The sequence below is a fragment of the Pleurodeles waltl genome, chromosome 11 (genome assembly GCF_031143425.1).
Source record: "Pleurodeles waltl isolate 20211129_DDA chromosome 11, aPleWal1.hap1.20221129, whole genome shotgun sequence".
Taxonomy (NCBI): Eukaryota; Metazoa; Chordata; class Amphibia; order Caudata; family Salamandridae; genus Pleurodeles; species Pleurodeles waltl.
In genome coordinates this window covers 232,647,456-232,670,389 of record NC_090450.1, presented here as the reverse complement: position 1 = coordinate 232,670,389, position 22,934 = coordinate 232,647,456, and the positions used below count along the sequence as shown (strand labels likewise).

At 44.6% G+C, this 22,934-nt stretch overlaps 1 protein-coding gene across 1 annotated transcript in view; it reads right to left on the bottom strand.

Annotated features, from left to right (window-relative positions):
• Positions 1 to 1,603: 1,603 nt before the first annotated feature.
• LOC138265606 (2-acylglycerol O-acyltransferase 1-like) overlaps positions 1,604 to 22,934 on the bottom strand; it is a 192,112-nt gene continuing 170,781 nt past the window's right edge. Inside the window, exons 5-6 of the mRNA XM_069213467.1 lie at positions 16,794 to 16,993; positions 1,604 to 1,844 (exon numbers count right to left, since the gene is read on the bottom strand). Coding sequence (XP_069069568.1) covers positions 1,690 to 1,844; positions 16,794 to 16,993 — 355 coding nt within the window. The 3' untranslated portion in view covers positions 1,604 to 1,689. The remainder of the gene's footprint in view (positions 1,845 to 16,793; positions 16,994 to 22,934) is intronic.

Here is a 22,934-nt window from a genome sequence, read left to right as displayed (position 1 = left end):
TGGATTTTTTTTCTCTCTCTCCCGACTAAATTGACACTATATTGCAATTCGCTCTATCGTCACATGTTTCCTAAATTTATGACTTTGTTGTCTTCTCATCTTGTCGAAATGTTGGGTTTAAATTTAGGTCATGTTTTTTTTAATGTTTTTGGAACCACTTGCTACCGACAAGGGGAGGGTGTAGTGTGGTCAGTTTTACGTATATTTTGCGCATTAGCTTCAGGCCTTAGGCCTCTGTGCACTTTGCCCTAAATATATGTTATTCATTTGCTAACAGCTTAGAGCCTCTGTGCACTTTACTCTAAATGCTTTCTATTAGGCTTCGTACTGTTATTTTACAGAATAGCCAGTTCTACGGTGTTGTTTTTTTATTCATATCACACTGTTTTGCCTACTTCAGCCCTGGAGTTCTTCATAACATATTCACTCTGTGCTTTAGCCAAGGATACAGTCTGGTACATTGCCGATAGACGTGGTAGGAGTCTAGACTTGCCATTCCTGCGTAGGAACATTTTGTGATCACGATGACATGTTAGTTATAAAATCACTTCCTTGTCCCAATACATGCAAGAGGGAGATTCCGACCAGGGAACCACAACTAGACGCTGACTGCCTCGTTGCAGATGCTGAACCAGATCACAGGCCTTTGCTCAGGTATGAGTGTGTCCGTCTCCCTAGTGATACAGAAAGGCAAGGTGAAAGCTTAACATGCTGTGCTCTAAATAGAACAAGCAGAGGGAGAGTAGAAATGGTTAGGAATTATGATAGCTTTGTTTCTATGTTTTACTCTCCTGGTTACTATATCAATCCTACTATGTTGTATTGTTCTGGTTATTGCGGCTCACGCCTTAATATCTAAAATACAGTCGTTTTATTAAAACATTATATAAAACTTATACTGTCTTTGTCATTTGTATATGAGACCATATTGTGAATGAGAGAGTTGGTTTGGATCTGAGTGACCACGACTTCCCTGAGAAGTTCCAAAGATGTCATGCGCTCGGCTGCCCAATCATTTCTTCCCCGTGGGAGAAATGAGGCACTGCTAGTTAGCCGGAGCAACAACCGGATTTAGGGTGACAGAGTTCCTTACACGTGGGTCAGACTCAGTCCCCCACACCGTTATCGATCCTGCTGCCTAGAAATCCAGTAGTCTCATTTAGGATAATGAGAGCCCACGCGACAGTATGTCTGGGTCTCAATTTTCTTTTCTTTTTTTTTTAATTGATTTTAGTGCTGCTTTCACCCAATGCATTTACCCAGCAATCTATACAATACAATACAAGAGAAACATAATCAAGCCAATACAATAAGGTCGTATTTGATGTCAACATGTGATACTTTTTCAGCAGCATCTTGAATGTAACGAGGCTTGGCGCAGTTGGAATAAAAAAAGAGTAAAATCATTGCACAGTCTGGAAGCCAGTAAACCAAATGACTAAATGCAAGAATTAAAGATATAAATGCAAAAACTATAACCTGCAAAAGTAGTCACCCACACATATAACATGTATATCACAATACCTGAGAAACTATGCATTTAATATAATGAATACACATTGTTGAAAAGTACCTTCCACTAACACCTCATGATCAGCACAAATATGACCTGCATTTTATTTGTTCTCATTACTGATTCAAGGCCTATTCTCCATATGAATTAGAATCTGGTGAGAAGCACAGATGCAATTACGTAAAAATAAGGGTGTCATGCTTTGGTATCCCAAATTTCCCTTTGTGCTCCTCAAATAGTGCTTGTAGTTCTTCTAGGTATTTTTTATGGAGCTGTTCAATTTCTTCGACAGTAGGGTTTTCATTTTTAACTATGACGATGGGCTTTCCAACTAAGAGAAATAAAGAGAAAAAAAAATTATATTGACAGTCTGAAAAAGATAATAAAATCAGTAAATGTAACAGTCTAAGGACGACACCCCTTCCTAGTTTTGACTCTGAACCACAATATTTTATTTCAAGCAGTAAACATAAGGACATAAAAAATTAACGTACTTTCACAAAACAGACAATTAGAATATATGAGTAAGCCACATTCCTTGGGCCTATGGATGCTGCAAAAAGACACTCCTTCATGAAGTCAGCTGAGCTAGGAGTGATAACAGTTAGTCAACCAGACAAAATTCCAAGTCAAAGGAATTTGACAGTTAAAAGTGCCTTTGTTGTAATGTAGGCAGACGTTGGACAAAAAAGGTACATGAGGAAAGGTGAAATCTTCCGTCTAACAAAATACCCGTTTATCAGCAAAGTGGTTAATGAATATGTGGACAGAAAACCTACAACCAACCACTCGCCTAACCTGTGGGTTTGTTACTCTGTCCCATTATGTGTGCCTGCTCGTGTGCTCTGACTTCAAGTTGTCAGTGACAGTGTGTGTGTGAATCCATAAGGACATGGCTACCTGTCTCGCCCTTGCTTGTCCTGCCATTTCTCTAACATTCTACTGTTACTAATTCTGCTATCCGCAATTAATCAACTGATTGACTCCTCTTTGTTTATGCATTTTACCCTCTTTTGTTCTCTACCTCATGCAGCCTATTTTTAGGTTTCGCCAGCACAGTGTTTATGCTTGCGAAGTCTCTCATTCTGGGAAAAAAAAAAATCTTAAAAGGGGCTTAACTCCCCCCCCCCTTATACTTACCATTCGTACATTTCAACTTTGCTCTAATTTACATGCTTTCATTTGGACACTACGTCATCTGCTTCACTATGCACAAGTTTCTGCTTTGCCTGTCCATGCCGTGGATAATGGCCTAAGTACAGCTTCCTTTCACTGGCCAGTGTCCTTCCACTAGCTATGCACTTGGAAGGTACTTTTTTTCTATAAATCTGCTAACCTAGCACTCCATACACGTGCATCTGCAGGTCGTCTCTTCTCCTCCCCAGGGCTCTTCCCATATTGTTCCTGGCACCCTTTCCCCCCACTCCCTAGGGTGTCCTTTCCTCTCTCCTCATTCCCTGCACAATCTTCAACCCCTCCTGCCTTGCTGTCATTTTCAGGTTGCTGATTCTCGCATCGTTCCTGGCATCCTTCCCCCAAGTTTAAAGATTCTGCTACAAGACGGTTCTTTTTTTTCCTTGCTGCGGTTCGAGTCATTCTTATGCACATTAATTGTGGGTGTTAGGTGCAGGGCACGGGCCGATGGTGGGGGGAAGGGGCAATGGGTTTGGTGTGCGTGTTTGGGAGGGTGAGGGGGGGCTTGTGTGTGTGTAAGTGTGTGTCTTTCCTTGGAGAGCTTCCCTTGAGTCTAAGCACATACACAACAATGGGAAAACACTTTAGGCTGCAAGTTTAACTTGCATGTATGTTACGGCTACTACAGTTTAAGAAAATGTATCCTTTAAAGGGAAATCATGGTGATTTACACATTTATTAAAAGAAACATACTTAATATTTACATTAAAAACATGCTGAAGTGGTTTCTTCATTGATTTCCCAAGGAACCCCAATTACACATTTATTTATGTACCATTCACAACTCAGCCATCACTAGCAGCACACACTTCCCTCACAGTTCTTATTTCTGCTGAAAATAAAGTTCCAATATGACTCTTAATAAGTAACACTGCTGTTGAAGATATGAGGCTTGCACACAGTGCTGAAAGAACAGGTTACTTACCTTTGGTAGCGTCATATCTGGCAGAGACTATATTTAGCTGCAGATTCCTTACCTTACAATTATACCAGCCAATAGACTTGATCAAGAAAATATTTCGTGAGCAGTACCCCTGCGCGCCAGTAGGTGGTGGTGTTCTGCTCCACGTGTGTCGTCGGCTCCGGTTGTGACATCCGCGGCACCTATATAGGCGCCACCCAGGGCCACTGATATGTGTTTCTTTTCATGACTTTCCATGCCAGAACCACAGGGAGATAAAGAACACTGACTACTAGTGTGGATTACTAGAGACCTGTCCCTAGAAATCCATTTGAAGAGCGGGAAGCATGGGTGGGTCAGTAAGGCTTATGCAACTAGATAAAGTCTTTAGCAGATAAGGCATTACCAAAGGTAAGTAACTTGTTAATCTGATAGAGACTTCAAGCTGCAGATTTCTTACCTTAGAATAGATAACCAAGCAATACCATCCCCGAGAGAGATGGAGATGCTCCTAATCCTTGGAGAGGTGAGGTGGAGCCTAGAAAGTAGGTAAGGTAATGGATTGACCTACATGAAAGGGCATGACCACCTTCGGAAGAAAGAAGGCCCAGGTGCGAAGCAACATTTGTTCAAGATGGACAGATAAATAAGGCAGCTTAGATGACAAGGCCTGCAGCTCACCAACTCACCGGGCAGAGGTTATAGCCACAAGGAAAGCTGATCTGATGGTGTGTGCAACCACAAGGGACACTTATGACATGAATTAAAGAGAGCACACTTCAAGAATGTGAAAACGAGATTTAAGTCTACTAAGGCAAGATGAAAGAAAGGAGAAAAAGCTGAACTAAACCTTTTAAGAATCGGACATTTGAGGGTTGTTCAGGCAATCTTAGTAATGCTGAGATAGCAGAGAGATAACACTGTGGAGTGCCCAGAGCAGAACCCTGCTGGGCAAGGGACAGAATTAAGAAAAAAGACTAAGAAAGGGGAGCAGAAAGGGGATCAACATTTCTGTTGGAACACCAAGCCACACATTTCTCCCAATGGCAGGTATATAACGTATTAGTAGAGGAATACCGGGCTGCCAAGATGACATCACAGACTTGGGGAGGAAGGTCAAAACCTCTTAACTGCCACCACTCAATTTCCATGCAAGAAGGTGGAGACTGGACAGATTTGGGTGGAGAACCCTCCCCTGCTGCTGCAACAGAAGATTCTCCTGAATGGGCAGCTTTATCACAGAATGATGGGCAAGCTCAGTACCTCAGGATACCAGACTCTGGTGCAGTCTGCGGCCACAAGGATGACCCGGGCAGGAGTGGTATTGGTGGAAAGGTGTACAGGAGGCCTGAGCTCCACTCTAGACAAATGCATTACAGAGTGAGAGCCGCCTTGAAAACTCCAGTACCCAGAACTGCTGACATTGTGCGTTCTTGCCAGAGGTGAACAGATCTAGCCTGAGGCGAACCCCACTGCTGAAAGATGGTTTAGAGGCTGCAGCTATGGGAGGAGAGGGGGACTGTGGTGGACTGGCCTGACCTCTGTCTGCCTGATCCACGAGGTCTGTGGATACCACAGCCTCAGCCAGGGGCTATGAAGCATTGTCTGGCACAGTTGCTTGATGGGTATTAGTGCGGCTGGTAGCTCCTTCCGTAGCCGCGAAAGGGGCGAAAAGCAGACATGGGTAGCATGGGGCTGAGGATGAGCCCAAGGACCGGGCCACACCTTTTAGCGAGACGATAATTCACAATGAGGATAATCACAAATGTCAGTTGCAAATACACTTATAACTGCGAATTTATGGGTTGAAGGATGCAGAGAATATCACAAGAAGCAGAGGCATGTATGATGGCTATCAATCTAGCCATCTGTGGTGTCTACACAAAAGAGTCTCATGATTCAGCTCATTAGCATGGTGAACGAGAAGCCAATCTTTGGGTCTCAAATCTGACTGTGGTTCAGGCTGACAGGGTGTTTAGTAATAAGTAACAAACAATAAGTTCCATAGGACTTTTTGATGAAGAGGTCTGTAGAAATGGTAGGGTAATAAGAACAAATCTTAATTTTAAAGGACGTTTGAGTTGAAGGTTTACTTACAGGTTTGCAGATTGCAGCATCAGCTATCTTGATGTATGCCTGTATCATGTCAGAAAAAAGAGTTGAAATATCTTGGGACAGGTACAGTTTATATTTGGGATGGAAACATTTTCATTAACAACTGCATCCTACCTGATGGATCGGAACCTTTATAAGCAGCCGCCTTCATAGAAACTTGGATTGAATCCTGGATGCCAGCAGATCATCTCTTCCCTGTAGTTTTCTGTCGATAGGGCGCATCGGGCTCTGACACCAAAGCATTCGCAAGGTGCTCCTCCATACACCTATAATAGCATGCATCCTTAACATTAAGGACAGAGATGCTGTGCTACAGGAGGCATGCTCTCACCGAAATCTGTCATACCAGGAGAACAAAGTGCTCATCTTTTCAGATTACACAAAAGAGGTACAGTCACGGTGCCGTTCCTATACAGCAGTCAAGCAGAAACTCCGATATTTCAATCTCTCCTTAAAGCTGCTGTTTCTGGCCTGGCTTTGAGTGGCCTACGTCACTAGAAGACACTACTTTGACACTCCAGAAGAGGCCTGGACGTGGCTCACTGAGAAACAACCGCTCCACACAACAAATAACTCAACTCCCACAGACCGAGATCCTCATCCTGGGTGCACATCAGCCTGGGATGACTCCTAGTGGCCATCGACCCTCAGCACTCCCACCCCAACAACCCACACATGCAACCTCTGCTTTGTCTTGGGCTCATCGCTCACCATGACCTGCCAAGTCAACTCAGTCATATCCTCCTGCTTTCACACACTCTGACTTCTCTGGAAGATCTACAAATGGATCCCAAAGGACTGCCACAAAACCGTAACCCATGCACTGGTTACCAGCAGACAACACTAGGGCAACACTCTCCGAAGAAGTTCCAGCACATCCAAAACGCTTGCCAGACTCATCTTGGACATATCTTCAACCACCTAAGGGACCTCTACTGGCTTCCCATTGAGCAAAGAATTAACTTCAAGCTCCTTGTCCACGCTTACAAGGCCCTCCATGACCTAGGACCCTCTTACCTCAACCACCGCATCACCCCCTAATCCCCCCCCCAGACCTCTCCGCTCAACAAGCACTAGTCACCGTAACCCGCATATAGAAGGCTTTGGCGGGTGGAAGATCCTTCACCTACCTCATGGCTAAGAGCTGGGACACCCTGTCCTTGCACCTCAGGCAATCACCATTGCTGATTCAATTCAGGAAGGTCTGTAAACCTATCTCTTTACCTGAAGCTCAGGGGACTAACCCCCCTAGTGCCTTGAGACCCTTACAGGTGAGTAGTTGTGCTTTAAAAACCCTGATTAGATTTGAATAGCGCTTCAAACCTCTTATTCGGACCAGAAAGAGACCATCCAAGCAGGATCCTGCTCCGAAACTGAAGAGACAACGTACTCGTTCACGGAAGAGGCGCAGCGCCAATCGTGTGGCCTCATCCTCACCCATGGGCCAGAGCCAGCCTGATCCACACTCTCCTGCCTTTCTATCTCTCAGATCACTGGACGCCACACTGGACAAACCTTCTGGTACGACCCACCACACCACCAGAAACCCTACCATGTGACACCAACCTTTCAGGGAGTTTGACGCTCTGGTGGAGGAACCTCTCTCCCATCAGTGGCATGCTTAGACAATGACCTATCTGCTATGAAGTTACCATGGGTCCTAAATCCTACTCCTGATCCTCCAACATGGAGGGTTCCACCACTCCATTCCCAAGTTCAAACTGTGTTATAATTCTGTTCACAAGTTTGGGATGACAGATGCTTCTATGGGTGAAGTATGGGGACGGGTGTTTGCTGGGGGGAGGGTTACAGTAATTGTAATGTGTTGTCTTGTGGTTTTTTAATTTAGGTTGCAGGCACAGTTTCACACACTAAAACACCCATCCAAGTCCTGCTTCGTCGCTCACTATGCCACATAGTAGACACTTTACCATTCCTCCTAGATGTTACTTGACACTATGGATTGCGACATATGCACTTTTGTCCACACAGTTCTTCGTACACCACTATGACCTCAACCTACCTTAACCTAGTGCCCATGCAAGTACTCTCCTGGAATGTCAATGGGCTCTTGGATGGGGTGAAGTGCATGGCAGTCCTCAAATACTCTCACCGCTTTATCTCCGATGTCCTGTTGCTTCAGGAGACACACTTGATGGGGAACTACAGTCCCTTTATGGCACAACATGGATTTGATAGGGTTTTTCCTACAGGGGTCCCAGGGAGTGGCAATTCTCCCATGCTGTCCCTTTCCACTAGTGTGACGTGGGAAATCAGAGACCCTTAGGGCCGATTTCTGGTCCTGACTGTGATTATGGGAGGTTACACAATCAATCTTATCTCTATCTACATGCCTTTGGCAGCCCTGGATGCTCTCCTCAGCAACCTCTCCACCGTACTGATAGCCCTTCTGGCGGGTCTGAGAGTAATTGGGGGTAATTTCAATGCAGTGCTGGCTCCTGACCGAGTCACTACTGGGACCTCATCCACTGTTCGCCGTCTGGGTGCTAAGTGCCCTCACCTTGAGAGAGCAGTGACCTCGGGCAGCCAAGATGAAGTGTCCCGGCTGCTTGAGCTTATATGTGAGGAAATCCGTCATATTTCTTGAAATAGCAAGGCAGATGTGGAGAGCCTCGATGGCCAGAATGTATGGATGGGGAGACAAATAGTAAACTCCTTTACTGGCTCGCCTCCCACCCTCTAGCAAACTGAATATTACCCAAGGTAATAGACGCCCAAGGGCTCACTCAGCATACCCTTTGAGGTATAGCTCAGATATTTGTGGACTACTACTACTTCCTTTATACAGTGACCCCTCTGTCGTAACATGAAATGGACAACCCCCTCCTGGATGAGGTGCCTCTCCCGAGACTCTCCCAGTCCGAGTGCCTACTATTAGATCAATCTCTCTATAGAGGAGGTTGGAGCAGCTATATTGGCTGTTGCATGCGGGAAACTCCGGCCAGGACGGGCTCCCTTCAGAATACTACTACATATTTAGAGACACTCCGACACCCCGACTTCATGCTTTATACCAATCAGAAGCCAAGAACTGTGCTTTCCCCTCTGACATAGACATGGCCATGACTACAGTTATTCCGAAAACAAAACCCCCATCGGCCTCCTGTGTTGATTTCCGTCCGATCTCACTCAATACGGAAGTGAAGATCTATGTCACAATACTTGTCACCCGCCTAAGACAAGTAATTAAAACACTCATTTACTTGGACCAATGCAGCTTTATGTCTCATCGAAGCAAGAGGGACATCCTTTGACAGCTCCACATTACTCTAGCCCACCGCCACCTCTTAACACCCAGCCTGGCCTTATTGCTTATAGATTTTTGAAAAAGCCTTTGACACAGTAGACTGAGGGTATTTGGAGCGAGTGCGGTTGAGAACAGGCTTTGGGTCACGTTTTCGCAGACCCATCCGTGTGCCCTGCTCTAGTCCCTTGGCCTGGGTCTGTATCAACAGAATTCTACATGATGCCTTTCCCATTAGGTGAGGGAAGTGAGAGGGATGCCCCCGGTCTCATTTTCTCTCTTTGCCCTGGCGATCGAGCAACTGGCTCGACTCGGATGCGATGCCCAGATACGGGGCTGCCACTGGGACCGCACTGTGCTCTATGCGGAGGACACCATACTATTTGTGTCTGACCACATGACAGGCCCGTTGCATCTGGGTTCTCCAGCAGTTTTGCCAAGCTGCGGGTTTGTAGGTAAAATCGGTTTGGATACTGTTAAATGAGTCCCACGATTGCGTGGCAACCTGAAATTGCTAATAGTCGCCTCAGTTTCCAATATCTAGGGATTCAGGTGGCACGCCTTCCAGAGCTCACCTGTCCCTCAACCTTAACCCAGTAGTTCCCAAACTGTGCCTTGTGGCACCGCTGTATGCCTAAACCAGCCGCTGCGGTCACTACAAAACAATCAATGCTGAGCACCTTAATGTTCAGCAGTGAAGCTTAGCAGATTGTTTCGACAAACCGCCGTTCTTATAATGGCCACTGGATGCCAGTATGAGCACATACATTAAGACCTGGGAGCAGCAGAAACATCAGGATAACAAGCATTTACAATGCAATAGGTCTTGCATCTAGTTCAGTTGGAGCTATTGGCATTGTAAATGTATAACTGGACTTCTTTTGCCACATTCATTGGTCAACCCTAACACATATGTTGATCCTTTCTGCCACCTAATTCCAGTAGCTTTGCATATAACTAAAGGGCCCCTAGGGCCCCTTGTGCGCCCTGCTTGTCGTATAATTTATTTTGACATTATTGGGAAATCTGAAGTTCACCTCCCCCCCATCTTACTGATCAAGCTACGCCCCTGCTTGTTCCCTGCTGCTGCCAGTAGTGTATCTGTGGAAAAGACGCTTGCACTGCTCTGCTGTTACACATTTTCTATGTGTGAGGGAAGCTTGCACTACTGCTACTTGTGCAATACCTGGTCTATACATAAGAATATCTTGCACTGTAGCTGTCTGGACTGTACTTGATCTATGTAAGACGGAAGTTTGCACTGCTTTTGCCCTGTTGTACCAACATTATATCTATCGGTCACAAGCTAACACTACTGTTTTTGTGCTATGTAAAATGCAGCGTGATCGCACTGTGTGGAAAATAAACAGATAAAGTAGTCCGGACACCAAACTGAAAACATCGAGCCTCGTATGTTTTTTGTAGTTTACTGGTGCTGTGTAGGTAGGCCAACACCGGAAAAGGCATGATTTATGCATGCCTTTCACGAATAAAAGCAAGAAGATTTTAAAAGGCAAGCCCACAAACCAATGTAAGTGACTGAAGTGACATGGGCGTGGTTTGAAGCCCAAAGAGAGATTACAGAATAGACGGAGTGCTTTGCGCTCACCCATAAAAAACAGTAAATCTGTGCAATACTGTAGTTTTCTGTGCTGGGCCCAAACTAGACCTAAACTCCATATTGATTCCTAACACAGCCATGATGTGTTTTCACTTCTCCTCTCATCACGTGTAACAAAATGTGCATCACTACAATGCTTTGTGTTGACATCGTAGAACTCCAGATGAAGCCTTTGGCACGTTCAAGACTCTTCCTGATTGTGTTACTGTGGATTTATTTTACCTTCTGTACTACACTAAATGATTTACCAAACCTTTATGGGTTAAAACGTTTGGAAGGGTCACGTCCCTTTTTGATTTGAAGCTTATTTAAAGGCTATGCTGATATATTTGCCCTTAAAAGTGTTATTTGTTGGGTCACATTGCCTCATATGAAGTTGGGGTTACCACTGTTCTCCAATCCTGAATAGGAGCTTTTTCTGAGATTATCTGATGATAGAGCTCTCCACTGGTCCAAACGAGTACTCAATAAATCATTGGAAATTATGTTGATAATCGCATGCACTCTTCAATCTAATGTGATGTAATCAACAAAGCTGTGTTAAGATTTTACTTTGGCTCTCGTTGTGCTTCACTGATTCCTTCTCCAACTTTACACTCATCAATAAATAACTCCTTGGGATACCTTCACCTTATGTCACTGATTTTATTAAAACTCTGCTCTCCATGTGTACAAAGTCCCTCCAAATAAACTCTGTTATTGTAGCCCTCATATTAGTTTTCCTGCTTTCTTACATCTTACTGTATGAAATCATCATTTATTCCATTAAATCCATCTCTGCTTTTTGATGTCCACCTAAGTCTAACTACCTCCTCCCTTTACATTTAAAACTGTAATGTTTCACATATTATGGTTGGGAATTAATCCTTTTTGCATTACTTTTGTAGTGTTTTTCTGTTGCCAACTTCCTAGCCACAATCTATGAAGCAGGCTGGAAATCCTAAAAATGTTTTCTACAAAATGTTAAATATTTTTCCACATAGTACTGACTGAAACAAAACTGTGTTGATACTATCTCTCATAACCGCTATAAAAAAACAAGAGGAATAAAGAACACCTAGTAGAAAGAACTGTAAAAGTGGAGGGATTGCTTCTGAAAAATAAAAAAGCAATGCTCGTCACTTATTTAGCTTTTGACTATAACTGTGAAAAACCAACATCCAAAGACATAAATAGAGGTGGTTTTTCGACAAAGGTCATGTGGCAATTGGACTGCAGCAAAGGGTGTCCAGGGGTGAGTCACGAGAAACCACGCGGTTCGCTAAACTGTATATGATACGGGAGAGCAATGCCGGTTCACAGCAGATGCCTTCATTACCACCACTATCTACATGAACATAGGCAGGCTTGTATAGTCAACCCGGTCATGTGGCCACCGGGTGGATAACCTACCCATGCTACGCGTGCCAGGGACGAGCGGGTTGACTATACAACCCTGGACCACTGATGCTTATTTTTGTTCCTGACAAATCGCACCGATCTTAACAGACATTTTTTGCGAGAAAAATGTTGACCCCGATGATAGAAGTATAGTTAGTTCTGTACTCTAACCCTCCACATTCCCCTAATTCAGGGACTGACAGTTTTTTGTTTCTGAGGGTGGACTAGACATTACTTCTAATCCTTACCCACACTCTGTTTTTAATCATGACAGGGGTCTGGGTTGATTAAATACGATATTTCCAGACCTCTAGCCATTTTTATTTTCACATACCCATATACCAATCCCACATACTAGCACTCAGCTACCGGCATTCTTTACACTCAAAAAAAGATCTCCGGCAAAGAGCCCCCAGGAGGGGCCCGTCAGGCATTGCAGTGCCGGGCTGACGAGGAGCAAAAGCCCAATGATGAAGCATGTCACCATTTGGTGAGTGAGGGCTCTTGTTCTAATAAGAGCAGACTCATAGACTCTATTACTTACTGTTTACATTTGTACTAGTCTATTGGCTGGAACTGTGTACTTTTGTTTTTTTTGGTATTATGATGGGAGTACCGTACACAGGACCAACTTTTCTCTAAACACTCCCGACATATTAGCCCTTCTTTGTTTGCATTCAATATATCTGGCATGGCCAGGGAACAAGGGCTGTCAATTCTGGCACACAGAAGACAAATCTGTGACCCTTATTCATAACTATACTTGTTTGAGTGTGATTCAGAAGAAAGATGTACTAACTGGAACCTATTCAAAATACTTTCTCCACAAGCCTGTTTCGTCAAATAAATGCCATTTCCACAATATGGAGTCCACAGTGATGACTGCCCAATGCTGAAAAAAGTCTTTGCAAAAATGTCCACCGTTTACTGTAATGTGGGCTAGCTTCTGCCCGACTCATTTTCCTTTTTCTTGTCTGTTCCCCTCTTTTACTTCCTGCATGGAAAGTAATAACTCTTCTCTTATCCCTCCACCTATCTACAACCTTAATTTATACCAAAGTTGATTATACCAAAGTTGATTGATCTCCTACTTATGTGATTTTTCACTAACAGGTCTTTCACTTGCCTGCATCCTATTCCTCTACCATAGTGCCACTACCTGAAGTCAAGTTCCTGTTTCCATGCCAGTGAGTACAAACCTGAAAGTATTCCCGTTCCTATACCCAAAGTCCTCTGCTGCTTCATATATAGTAGTGCTCTACCCTTTAGCTCTATTCTAGGCTCTACCCAGACACTATCCAAGAAACCAAACACACAGACCTGCTCAATATGCTCATAGAGCTATAAAGCATCATTTAAATCCAAGGGTTATGGGGAATTATTTTCTGAAGTTTCAGGCATGAGCAGAGTAGGTCAATTCTTCAGTATCAAATGTTGTTCCTTTTATTGGTTTGCCTGCTAGAAATCACATGCGCTAGACAGCAAGACCTACTGTTGGCTTACCAGGGCTTAAAGCCCCCCCATTAGTTACTATCGATTGGCTTTCCAGTCACTGATTTGCATACTTCTTAGTCTCGTCCCACCTTGTAATTTTTGTGTTTGTTCCTCCCATGGAGCATTGCCTCTTTACAATTTTGATTGGTTGGCTTCTGTGCTTCAACAGCTTGCTTTTAAAGCACTACTTTTGTCTTGGTTTTTTTCCACTGTCACCCTCATGTACTTCTCTACCCCACAGACTCCATGATGCTCTGTCATCCCTGTGCTTCTACATGCCCCCCCTATAAGTAGCACTCTCCCTTGTGTACTTCTCTGTTGATTTTTCACCCATGTACCTACCTCCACTTTGTGGGAAGCTGGGCTTTTGATGAAGTATCCCCCCACTTTTTGGCAGGTATTTAATGCAACTTTGACTATAGTGCACTGGGTTCCTGCTAACCAGGTCCCCAGTGCCAGTGTTCCATCCTCGAAACTGGTCACTTGATCACCAAGTGGCAAGGCCTTCAGTACCCGTGTAAGATCCTAGTAAGTTTTACCTGTGTTAGGTGGGGTAAATGTACTTAAGAGGGTGCCTAAGAGTTGCAGCATAGCTTGTGCTACTCTAAGGGACCCAGCACTAAACTTATACAGACTGCCACTGCAGGCTGCATGACAAGGTGATCTAAAAAAGCAAAAGCACGACATGACACAAACACCTGTGTGCCATGTCCATTAACCCTGCATGAAATATTTATAAGTCACCCCTACAGCCCTAAGACAGGGTGCATTATATTACACGTGAGGACATATCTGAATGAGCAGAAATGCCCTGTGCTAGCAAGTTTAATTACTGACAGTACAAGTGAACAGGGAAGCCGTCTTAAAGTATGTACTTGGCCTATTTGCCGCATGGACAGGTGGGAAAATTAGCCACGCAGGAGGTGTGTTGCACATGCAGGCTGGACACACCTCCAAGGTGGCAAGCCTGAAATTGAACACAGTTAGGAATTCCACCATCTTGTGTGTTGTGGAATTAGGAATTCTGGGACAGGGTGATGCCCACGCCCCAAAGAAAGCGGTTATCTAGAGCGTCTACTGACCCTAGTGGTAACTAGCCCATTGGCTACTACCACTCACTCCCCTTAACATGCCTAAATTGAGTATTTAGGGGACCCCTCTTATACCAGGACTTAAGATTTCGATGGACACAAGAGAAGGAATGGACAATATAGACTGCGGACCCGAGAACTGAGGAGCACAACTGCCTTGGCACCAACCCTCCCAGCCGGCCTGCTGCACCTCTCTCTCCTCCCATTGTGCAGACTCCAAGAAGCCTGGAGAGCTGCTGGTGCTTCACCAATCACCAGTGAATCTCCCTTGGAGTAGCAGAGCTACTCCCTTGCATCTGCAGGCACCGAAAGCAGCTGCCCGGTCCCCTGCATTGCTGACCATCGGGTCCACTGAGGGAGCAAGCTACCAGGAAGAGTATTTCGAGGCTCTAGGAGGCCAGCCCTGTCTCCCCATAGAGTTTTGAGACACTGATTCATCGAGGAGCCCCACCATACCAATACCCTGGGTACTAGAGCAGTTGCAGCAGTCAAAGCCTGTGATGTCCAGACCAAGCACCAACACTGAGGAAAACCGACCTGCACGTCAAGGGACTTCAGGGACAGTGAGACCCACATAGTGAGTGGCCCGGCTGTCCAGTATGCCCCTAGTCAGCAGAATCCAAGACAAAGAGAGAGCCTCTGACCTCTGCCACCCAACACCTCAGAGTTTCTCTGCACCCCCATGGCCCAAAGCCTGAGTACAAGAGTGGTGACGTGCCAAAGGGGTCCAGAGACCCTCTAAGGCTAAGCCCACCTTTAGGACTGCCAAGACTGGACTTTCAGTTGCCGCCTGCAGCCTCTTTCTGAAAGCTCTTTCTAACTGCAAGTGACTCCAGCATCGGCTCCAATGCCAAAAGAAACCACTGCACCTGAGCCTCACAGCCCAAGGAGAAGTGGACCAATGGTGTCTCTACGTGCCAGAGGACCTCAAGGGTCGGGCACCTCTGTGGATTCCCCCAGACTGGCCTCCCCAGTCCCAGCTTGCAGCCCCATCCTGACCAGACCGTTCCCCATTGAAGTGAATAGGACATCCAACCCCCTTACACACCTCTGCACCCGGACGCCCCAGAACCTCCTGAGGTGATCTGTTGGTGTGGCCTTGGACCTTGCCCCATGCTCACCTTAAGTCCCAGAGTACAGTAACTGTAAGTCGCTGTTAAGCACCCGAATGCAATTTTTGGGTGTGGTAATATCCTATGGGGAAAAGCATTTACTGCAGTCAACTTTTGAAAACTTTAAAAATTAATAACCCGAAAAGTACTTTCCTGATTCCGATGATCTAGGCATCCAAATTCATATAAATGTACATATTATTTTTATAAATTGGTGTCGAATTTGTTTACTGAGTGTGTGCCGCGCTGTGTGTGTGCAATACTTGCTTAGCACTACCCTGTGATATGCCTAACTGCTCACCCACACTACCACAAAAGGGGGTATTGGGGAGTCAATTGTGCCTTCTTCATTCCTTTGGGGTTTGCATGGAGTCTTTACACAGTGTGCCTCTTTTTGGATCACTATATAAAGAGCCAGCTTCCTACACGCATTACCCTGTTTTCCTGTTCCAATGGTTTGGGGACTAAATATTTTGGCTGTGTGCTTTTTATCCATGCCAATGTCCTAAGCAAGAAATAACGAAAGAACATTTTGCATACTTCTGCTGCAAGACTTCCTTTTGTATACGTATTGTGAAGTTGTGTAACTCTGATTTATTTTGGACTTCCATTGGGATATTGAGTGCTCCTATTCTCTTATAACAAATCTTCCTAAGGACATGATTTGAGTGCTCCTCACCTTTATGGAATATTGATGCTGTGCACCTTGACTGGGACATACTGACGTTACCAATGATCTTTAAAGACCCCGCCTATTGTCTTTACCAATGCTTGTTTTGTGTTTTCTTCCATCCACCGTCACTATCAGTTGAGATTTAGCACTGCATTTTCTAATAGGGACGATGCAGCACCTGCCAATGATATCGTTTTAATCTGGTACTACTGATGAGGACCCAGTGTGTGAAAATAAATGTGAACTAGTCTCTTAAATCTTTTCTGGCCAGTAATATAATAGCAAAATATTTCAGTGGTCTGTCTAGTAGAAATGTTATATTGATTAGCAGTGTGAGTGAGAGCAAATACAGAGAAGAACGTGAAATGTCCATACACAGGAACATCTATCAAAAGGGCCTCTGCCAAACGTGAAGGTGCGTGGTCAGCTCTTACCAACTGTGTTGATAGGCTTCCTGTATGGCATTAGGCCAAAACTGTACTGAAATATTCCTCTAGCATGAAACAACGGCAGTGGAAATCCCATTATCTTCAGTAGCTTCTCCTGAACAGTCCGGAGTAAAGATCCTTTCGGATTTGGAACTTGGTGAAAAAGTTCATTTTCTCCAAAAGAATACACTGGGACAAGGTGAGCCCTGTAAATCAAAAGTATGTGTAATCAGGTGACAAACATAATAACAAAGAATTTAAAAAACACAGAATAATTAGCAAAGGCAAAACGTCATGTGTTTGAGAAGTGAGTGCCTCTACATTGGCTTTTCATGATGCATGTGTGCGGTGCTGCAGGAGATCCCTTTCCCAGCCCTTTTACACTCTTTATGACAATCTAATGAGGCTTAGATTATGGTTTTAGATTTGGAGGGGCTAAAGAGGAAGAAATGAGGACCACTGAAAGTGCCACACTGAGCTACCTGAATCTAACTGCAAGTGTTATGCTGTAACTGAACAGAATTTAAATTAGTTACAATGAACAGAGTATAATATAAATGCAGCATAATGTACTAAGCAGCATACTATAACCTTGGCAGTGGTGTGCAAATGAGTACAAAGAAAACCCGGCGATGATATGGTACGTGAGCATTAAATAAATATTACAGACATTTAGCTAGGAAAGAGGACATCAGGAGCCCTGTTATGTATAGGGCGCACTAACAGTGTTTGCACCACGGTGCACCTTAAAACAGATGCACCTTGTGCGAAAACAGGGAAAGTGTGCCTTACTGGGTTGAATGAGCTACCCCCAGGGCAGCCTCAAACTCATGCTTCCCTGGGGACAGCGCATTGAAATTAAATACTGAGTGACTTCTACAAACCCGCTATGTTTCGCTGTGCAGGGAGCACCCGCCTGCACTTTAAAAAGGGGGGTGGGGGAGAGATCCCCTTACAGGGGGGTGCAGTAAGTGACTGCAACCGCCTGCAAGAAAATGTAGGAGGGAGTCCATGGGATCCCCTTCTCCCCATACAGAGAGCTGCTATCGGGGGTGCACTGATTGTGCACCACCTTTTTGTGGCACACTGTCTGTGCCCCTCCCCCCCCGAAAAGCTTCTTTACCTCTGTGCCCACATCCATAATATGACGCGGGTGCACAGGCAAAGGGATTCCCTCATTTCCATGGGGCCAAGCCCTCTTCAAGTAGCGCTGGTGCAGCATGTTCACCAGTGCAATCGGTATTACAGAAAGGGCTGCACAAGCATCTGCGGCCTCTTCTGTAATGCCAGAGTGCCCTTGGTGCTGTCCTGGTGGGTATAGACACCCGTTGTGCCCCCGTGACACTTTCTGTAATACAGCCCCTGATCTTCTTAATAATGAAAATCGGTTGTGATTTGCTAGCTGGGAGTAATAGATAGTGATGATGATGGGAAACTCATCAATTCAGCGCCACCTTCTAGGATAACTGAGCAGACTGAAAGTTACATAATGTGCTAGCCGAGATTTAGTGCACACTGCTCATCACAAGCTAGGGAGCATAAAGGAAACTGGCAGTGACATTTTTACTTGGCATGAGCAGCACTGGCATTGTTGAGTTAAAAGGACATATTCCCAGCTGGTTAAATATTATGATAGAAGGGAAGTTAAAAAATGGCCCTCAGCATTTGGGCAACTATGTAAAATTACCATCATTAGGAAACCAACCTTTCAATACAAATGATCTACAAAAAAAACATTAGATTTAGAACAGTAATATTTGCTCTGAGAAATATTCAGTAACTTATAGTGGCATTCCCACTCATTATCACAATAATGTAATACTTTTCAATGTAGGAATGACAGTTAAAATAATTAGTAGCATTGCCAAGAGACTTGGGCTAATTTAGATGTGTTTTTGTTGTAATGGCTGTACACTGTGCTTAGTGTTTGGGCATTTTTTTGTATATTTATGCAATATAAGCAACGTACAAAATGTGGATTCACTCTCAATCTTATAGGGATATACTGACATAGTATTATTACGTTTGAAACAAAATTCCGATGACAGGTAGAGGGGTGTATTCTTAGCTCTTGTTAACTAGGTCTCAATTTAGGTCCGGTCACCATCTTTTGCAAAATGAATGCCATCCTCCCAAACATCTCACTGTTCATTTTTCTTCAGTCAAGCAGTCTAATGTTTATTTCCAATGGCACTGTTCTTGCTGAAAAAAGTTCCAGCATGATCACAATACTGAACCTTTTCCAAAGATCTTCCGCTAGCTCACTGAGCCCTATTTATTCATAATAGTTTGCTGTTGCTCATGTAACTAGTTTGTACTGCCATCGCCGGATGATATTAGCAAAGAATGACCAGACTCAATATTCATGTAGTGGGTAGTGCTTATGTGCTAAGGCATTATGATGATTAATAAAACTATGTCCCGATTTGCTAATAATGGGATATGTCTGCTCACACCACAATGAATCTGCGCTTTCTATTCTGTTTTATAAGATTTTCTCTTTTAACCCCCAATTTTGGGTGTGGGCTAGAAGACTTTCCAATGCTACAGGGGATGCTGTTTATTTCTCCTTTGATTCTCCTGTTCACCAAGGACTTTTGATTTTGCAGTACTGTGTCATGTTTTATTTGCTGAGAGCCTTCATGACAAAGACTTTATGCTTACTCTGTACCATACCTATTTACATTTTTGTACTAAATCCTGTAAATGTATTTTGCTGCCTTAGAACTCAATTTTTGAGTGGGTTCTTACTTGATTTACTATATTTTTGATTAGTTTGGAGGTGCCTTACATTGGGGACACATTGCCTCATGAAACTGAAGTTTAACAATATCACAAATTCATCAATCCGTATGCGAGTTGAGGCAAATATTGGGGTGTTCTAATTTAGGGTTTCACTGTGTCCACAATTTTCTGGTAGCAGAGACTGGTTGCGAGTTAAAAGAACCTCCCTTTGACCTGGACTTAGCATTCGTGTTTTTTTCCAGTGTGGATTACCCTTGTGGATTTTGCTGTGTTCGTGACTTTCTGAGCTCTCAACAGCACTTTTCTTGTTCCTGAGCAAAGGGGATTCTATGTCAGGACCGGAGGTGAGGATTATGCTCCACTTTCATTCCTTTAATACTTCCAGCAGTCTTCGACAAAAAACAAAACTACCTTTCCAAAGATGCTATAAGAAAGGACTACACAAGAACATTGAACCAATTAAATATCAGCACTGCAAGTCCATAAAAGTGAACAGCTCCTGAGACTTCCTCTTTTCTTCCTGCTTCCAGCAGTGCGATAAGTGCCTTTGTTGGCTGTACTTATTCTCATACGCAGAGCAGTTGCTTCCCCCATTAGAGCTTTCTTGTGCCAGCCTCCCCTGAACTCCTAAGAAGCCTCAGGCCCTGTGAGTGCAGGGCTGGTATTCTTTCTAAGAAGCGGAAATGCCTTGAATGGTCCTTATTCAATAAGTAACCAGTTTGGTTTTTTTTGCAACAGTGCGCACATTTCCAAAACACGAGTTGCGCTACACTGCTTCAGGGGCTGGGCCCAGGCAGTATTAACCCTTCTGAAATTAAAGGGTGCACAGCCTGTTTCTTGACCCTCAATATATAAATTCATGCTTTGCACTCTACACTGCTTTCCTGGTTCTACCTGGACCATTGAATACTTGCCCTCAGTGCCTAAAAAGTTTAAGGGGCCTTCCTTAATCAACTGGCTCACTTCAGTGTATTGAACACCCTGTGGGTGACATAGTGGAAGGTGTGTATTTTGTCTCTTATTCATGGCCGTGCAAACCAATCAGTATAGAGAATATTGCAATGAGGAAACCATCTCGGTCCTCCCAATTATTAATGAATTTTGTCAGGCAATGGATGCTTCCATTCACCAAGTGGTGGCCTCGGCCATAGAACGGCTGGAGTGGCACCTGCTGTTCATGCCCTGCTCCCCTTAATGTTTTAGTGGATCCCTTTGCTAAAGGTTCAATGCTAGGACTGGATCAACACGTGCAGTGTCCACACAAGCGACAGCTACAGACCGTAATGGACCTTACAGCTTTTGACAGGCTTAAAAAGGTGTTCCTCAAAGGCCCCATCTCCCTCAAATTTGGAAGTCTCAGCAGAGCGCTAAGCGCTCCGGCAGCAACGACACACCCTTCCCCCATTTCCCCTCTGCCGATGGGGATGACAATGATTCTGAAGGGGACTTTGCAAATGAGGCAGGCTCCTCCAGGCCTTGACAGTCATCCCCCTTTCTACCCCTAATCCTACTGGCTCCCAGCTGACTGAGAATTCTACCGATATGCTAGATCCTGAGGACTTAATTCTTCCCAGGTCGCTGGGGTGGTTTCCCTCAGATAAAGGGGGAAAATATGTATTGAGCCGGCTATGGAAACCCTTGGAGAAGGAGGTTAAAGCCAAGCTCTGGGCAGAATGTCCACACCCCTCCTTAACTGGCAAGGTATCTACCTCTCCGGAAACAGATTCCCCCCATGGCCACCTTTCTGCAGAAATTAATATGGGACCTCAAGAAGGGCATTGACAGGTCGTGGAAGTCCTGTCAGGATAAGCTCCTCTACGTCATTGGACCCCTCATGAATATTCTGGAGTTGGCAGGGGAGGCTAAAGTCTCTGGCTCCTCTATTTCCGCAGAGGTCATTCTGGGTTGGGCACAAATGGCCATTTTTTTCCTCGCAGTAATGCTAATTTTGCACTCTCTATGGAACGGTGCCATTGCCTTCTAATTAAGGTCGACCGGAAGTTGGGAGACCGCACTTCCATTGATGTGGGGGTGGTGGCACAAGGTAATCTCTTTGGGGAACCCTTTATGAGGGAGTGAGGAAATCTGCAGCTACCTTCACTTCCCTTGACAAGGTGCAGAGTTCTATCAAGAAGGTTTTCCACCCTCGTATTTTTGTTGAGGCTGGTCGTGGAAGAGGGCACTCAACCAGCCGCTTCTACATCCAAGGCCCTCCAAGAGGAGGAGCCCTGTAGAGAGGACAAGATCAATCTTATCCTGGAGAGTTCTTCCCTACCAAAAGGGGGTCAGCAAGGATGAGGCACCAGAGGATCCTCCAGTGGGCAAGTCCAAGCATCCCAGCCCAGTAAGTATCCATTTCCATTCGCACTTTAATGCGGTGGGGTCATTTATCTCTCTACTTACACAATAGACATGCCATTACCGCGGATGCTTGGGTACTTCAAACAGTTCAGGGGTTCCATGTAGAATGGTGCAGCATCCGCTGGTATTCTCCGAATTTCAAATGTCTCTGATAGTTCAGGAGGTGGAAAACTTGCAAGGAGGCGATCGTTCCCTCCTAGCTCCATCCACCCAGTTTCCTCAGCAACCTTTTCCTAGTGGAAAAACAAAATGGCTGACAGAGACCAGTGATCAACTAACAAGAATTCAATGGTTGGCTGGTTTACCGCTATTTTAAAATGAAAGGGATCCATCTCCTTCGGGACTTGTGGCAGCCGGGCGACTGGATGGTACACTTAGATCTCAAGGATATGTATGTAACAGTCCCCATTTTTCCCCCTCACCACAGGTTCTTACAATTCCAGTGGTGTTGCACAGTATTCAAGTTCAAGACCCTTCCTTTCAGTCTTTCCATGGCTCCTTGGTGGTTTATCTAGGCTCTAAAGTCGGTCGTAGAGTATAATTCGTTATCATATGGACAATGTGCTCCTTGTGGACCAGTGCCCGATTACTCTGAAGGGTCAATTGCAGTTGACGATTAATCTTTTAGGGAGCTTGGGAATTATCATCAACATCAAGAAATTCTCCCTGGTTCCATCCAAACGGACAATCTTCCTTGGGTTTGTCATAGATTCAACTAAATTCAAAAAGACTCTCAACTTGCCATCCAGAAACATGACAAAAATCCACAAAGTGTTGAAAAATATTTTTTCCAGATCTTCAACCTCTCTGCACCAAGTGGCAAGATTAGTGGTAAGGGCTTTCCATTTGTGCAGAGGCCTCAAATATTCCGATCAGTTCCCTCTGACTCAAGAGGTCAGGACCGAAATGGAATGGTGGTTGTCCATATGAAGGCCTAGAACGGCAAAGCCATCTTTGCTCAGATACAGACCTACTTATAGAATCGGATGCCAGCAAATCCAGTTGAGGAGCGCATTGCTAAGGCTCGTTCGCAGGAGGAAA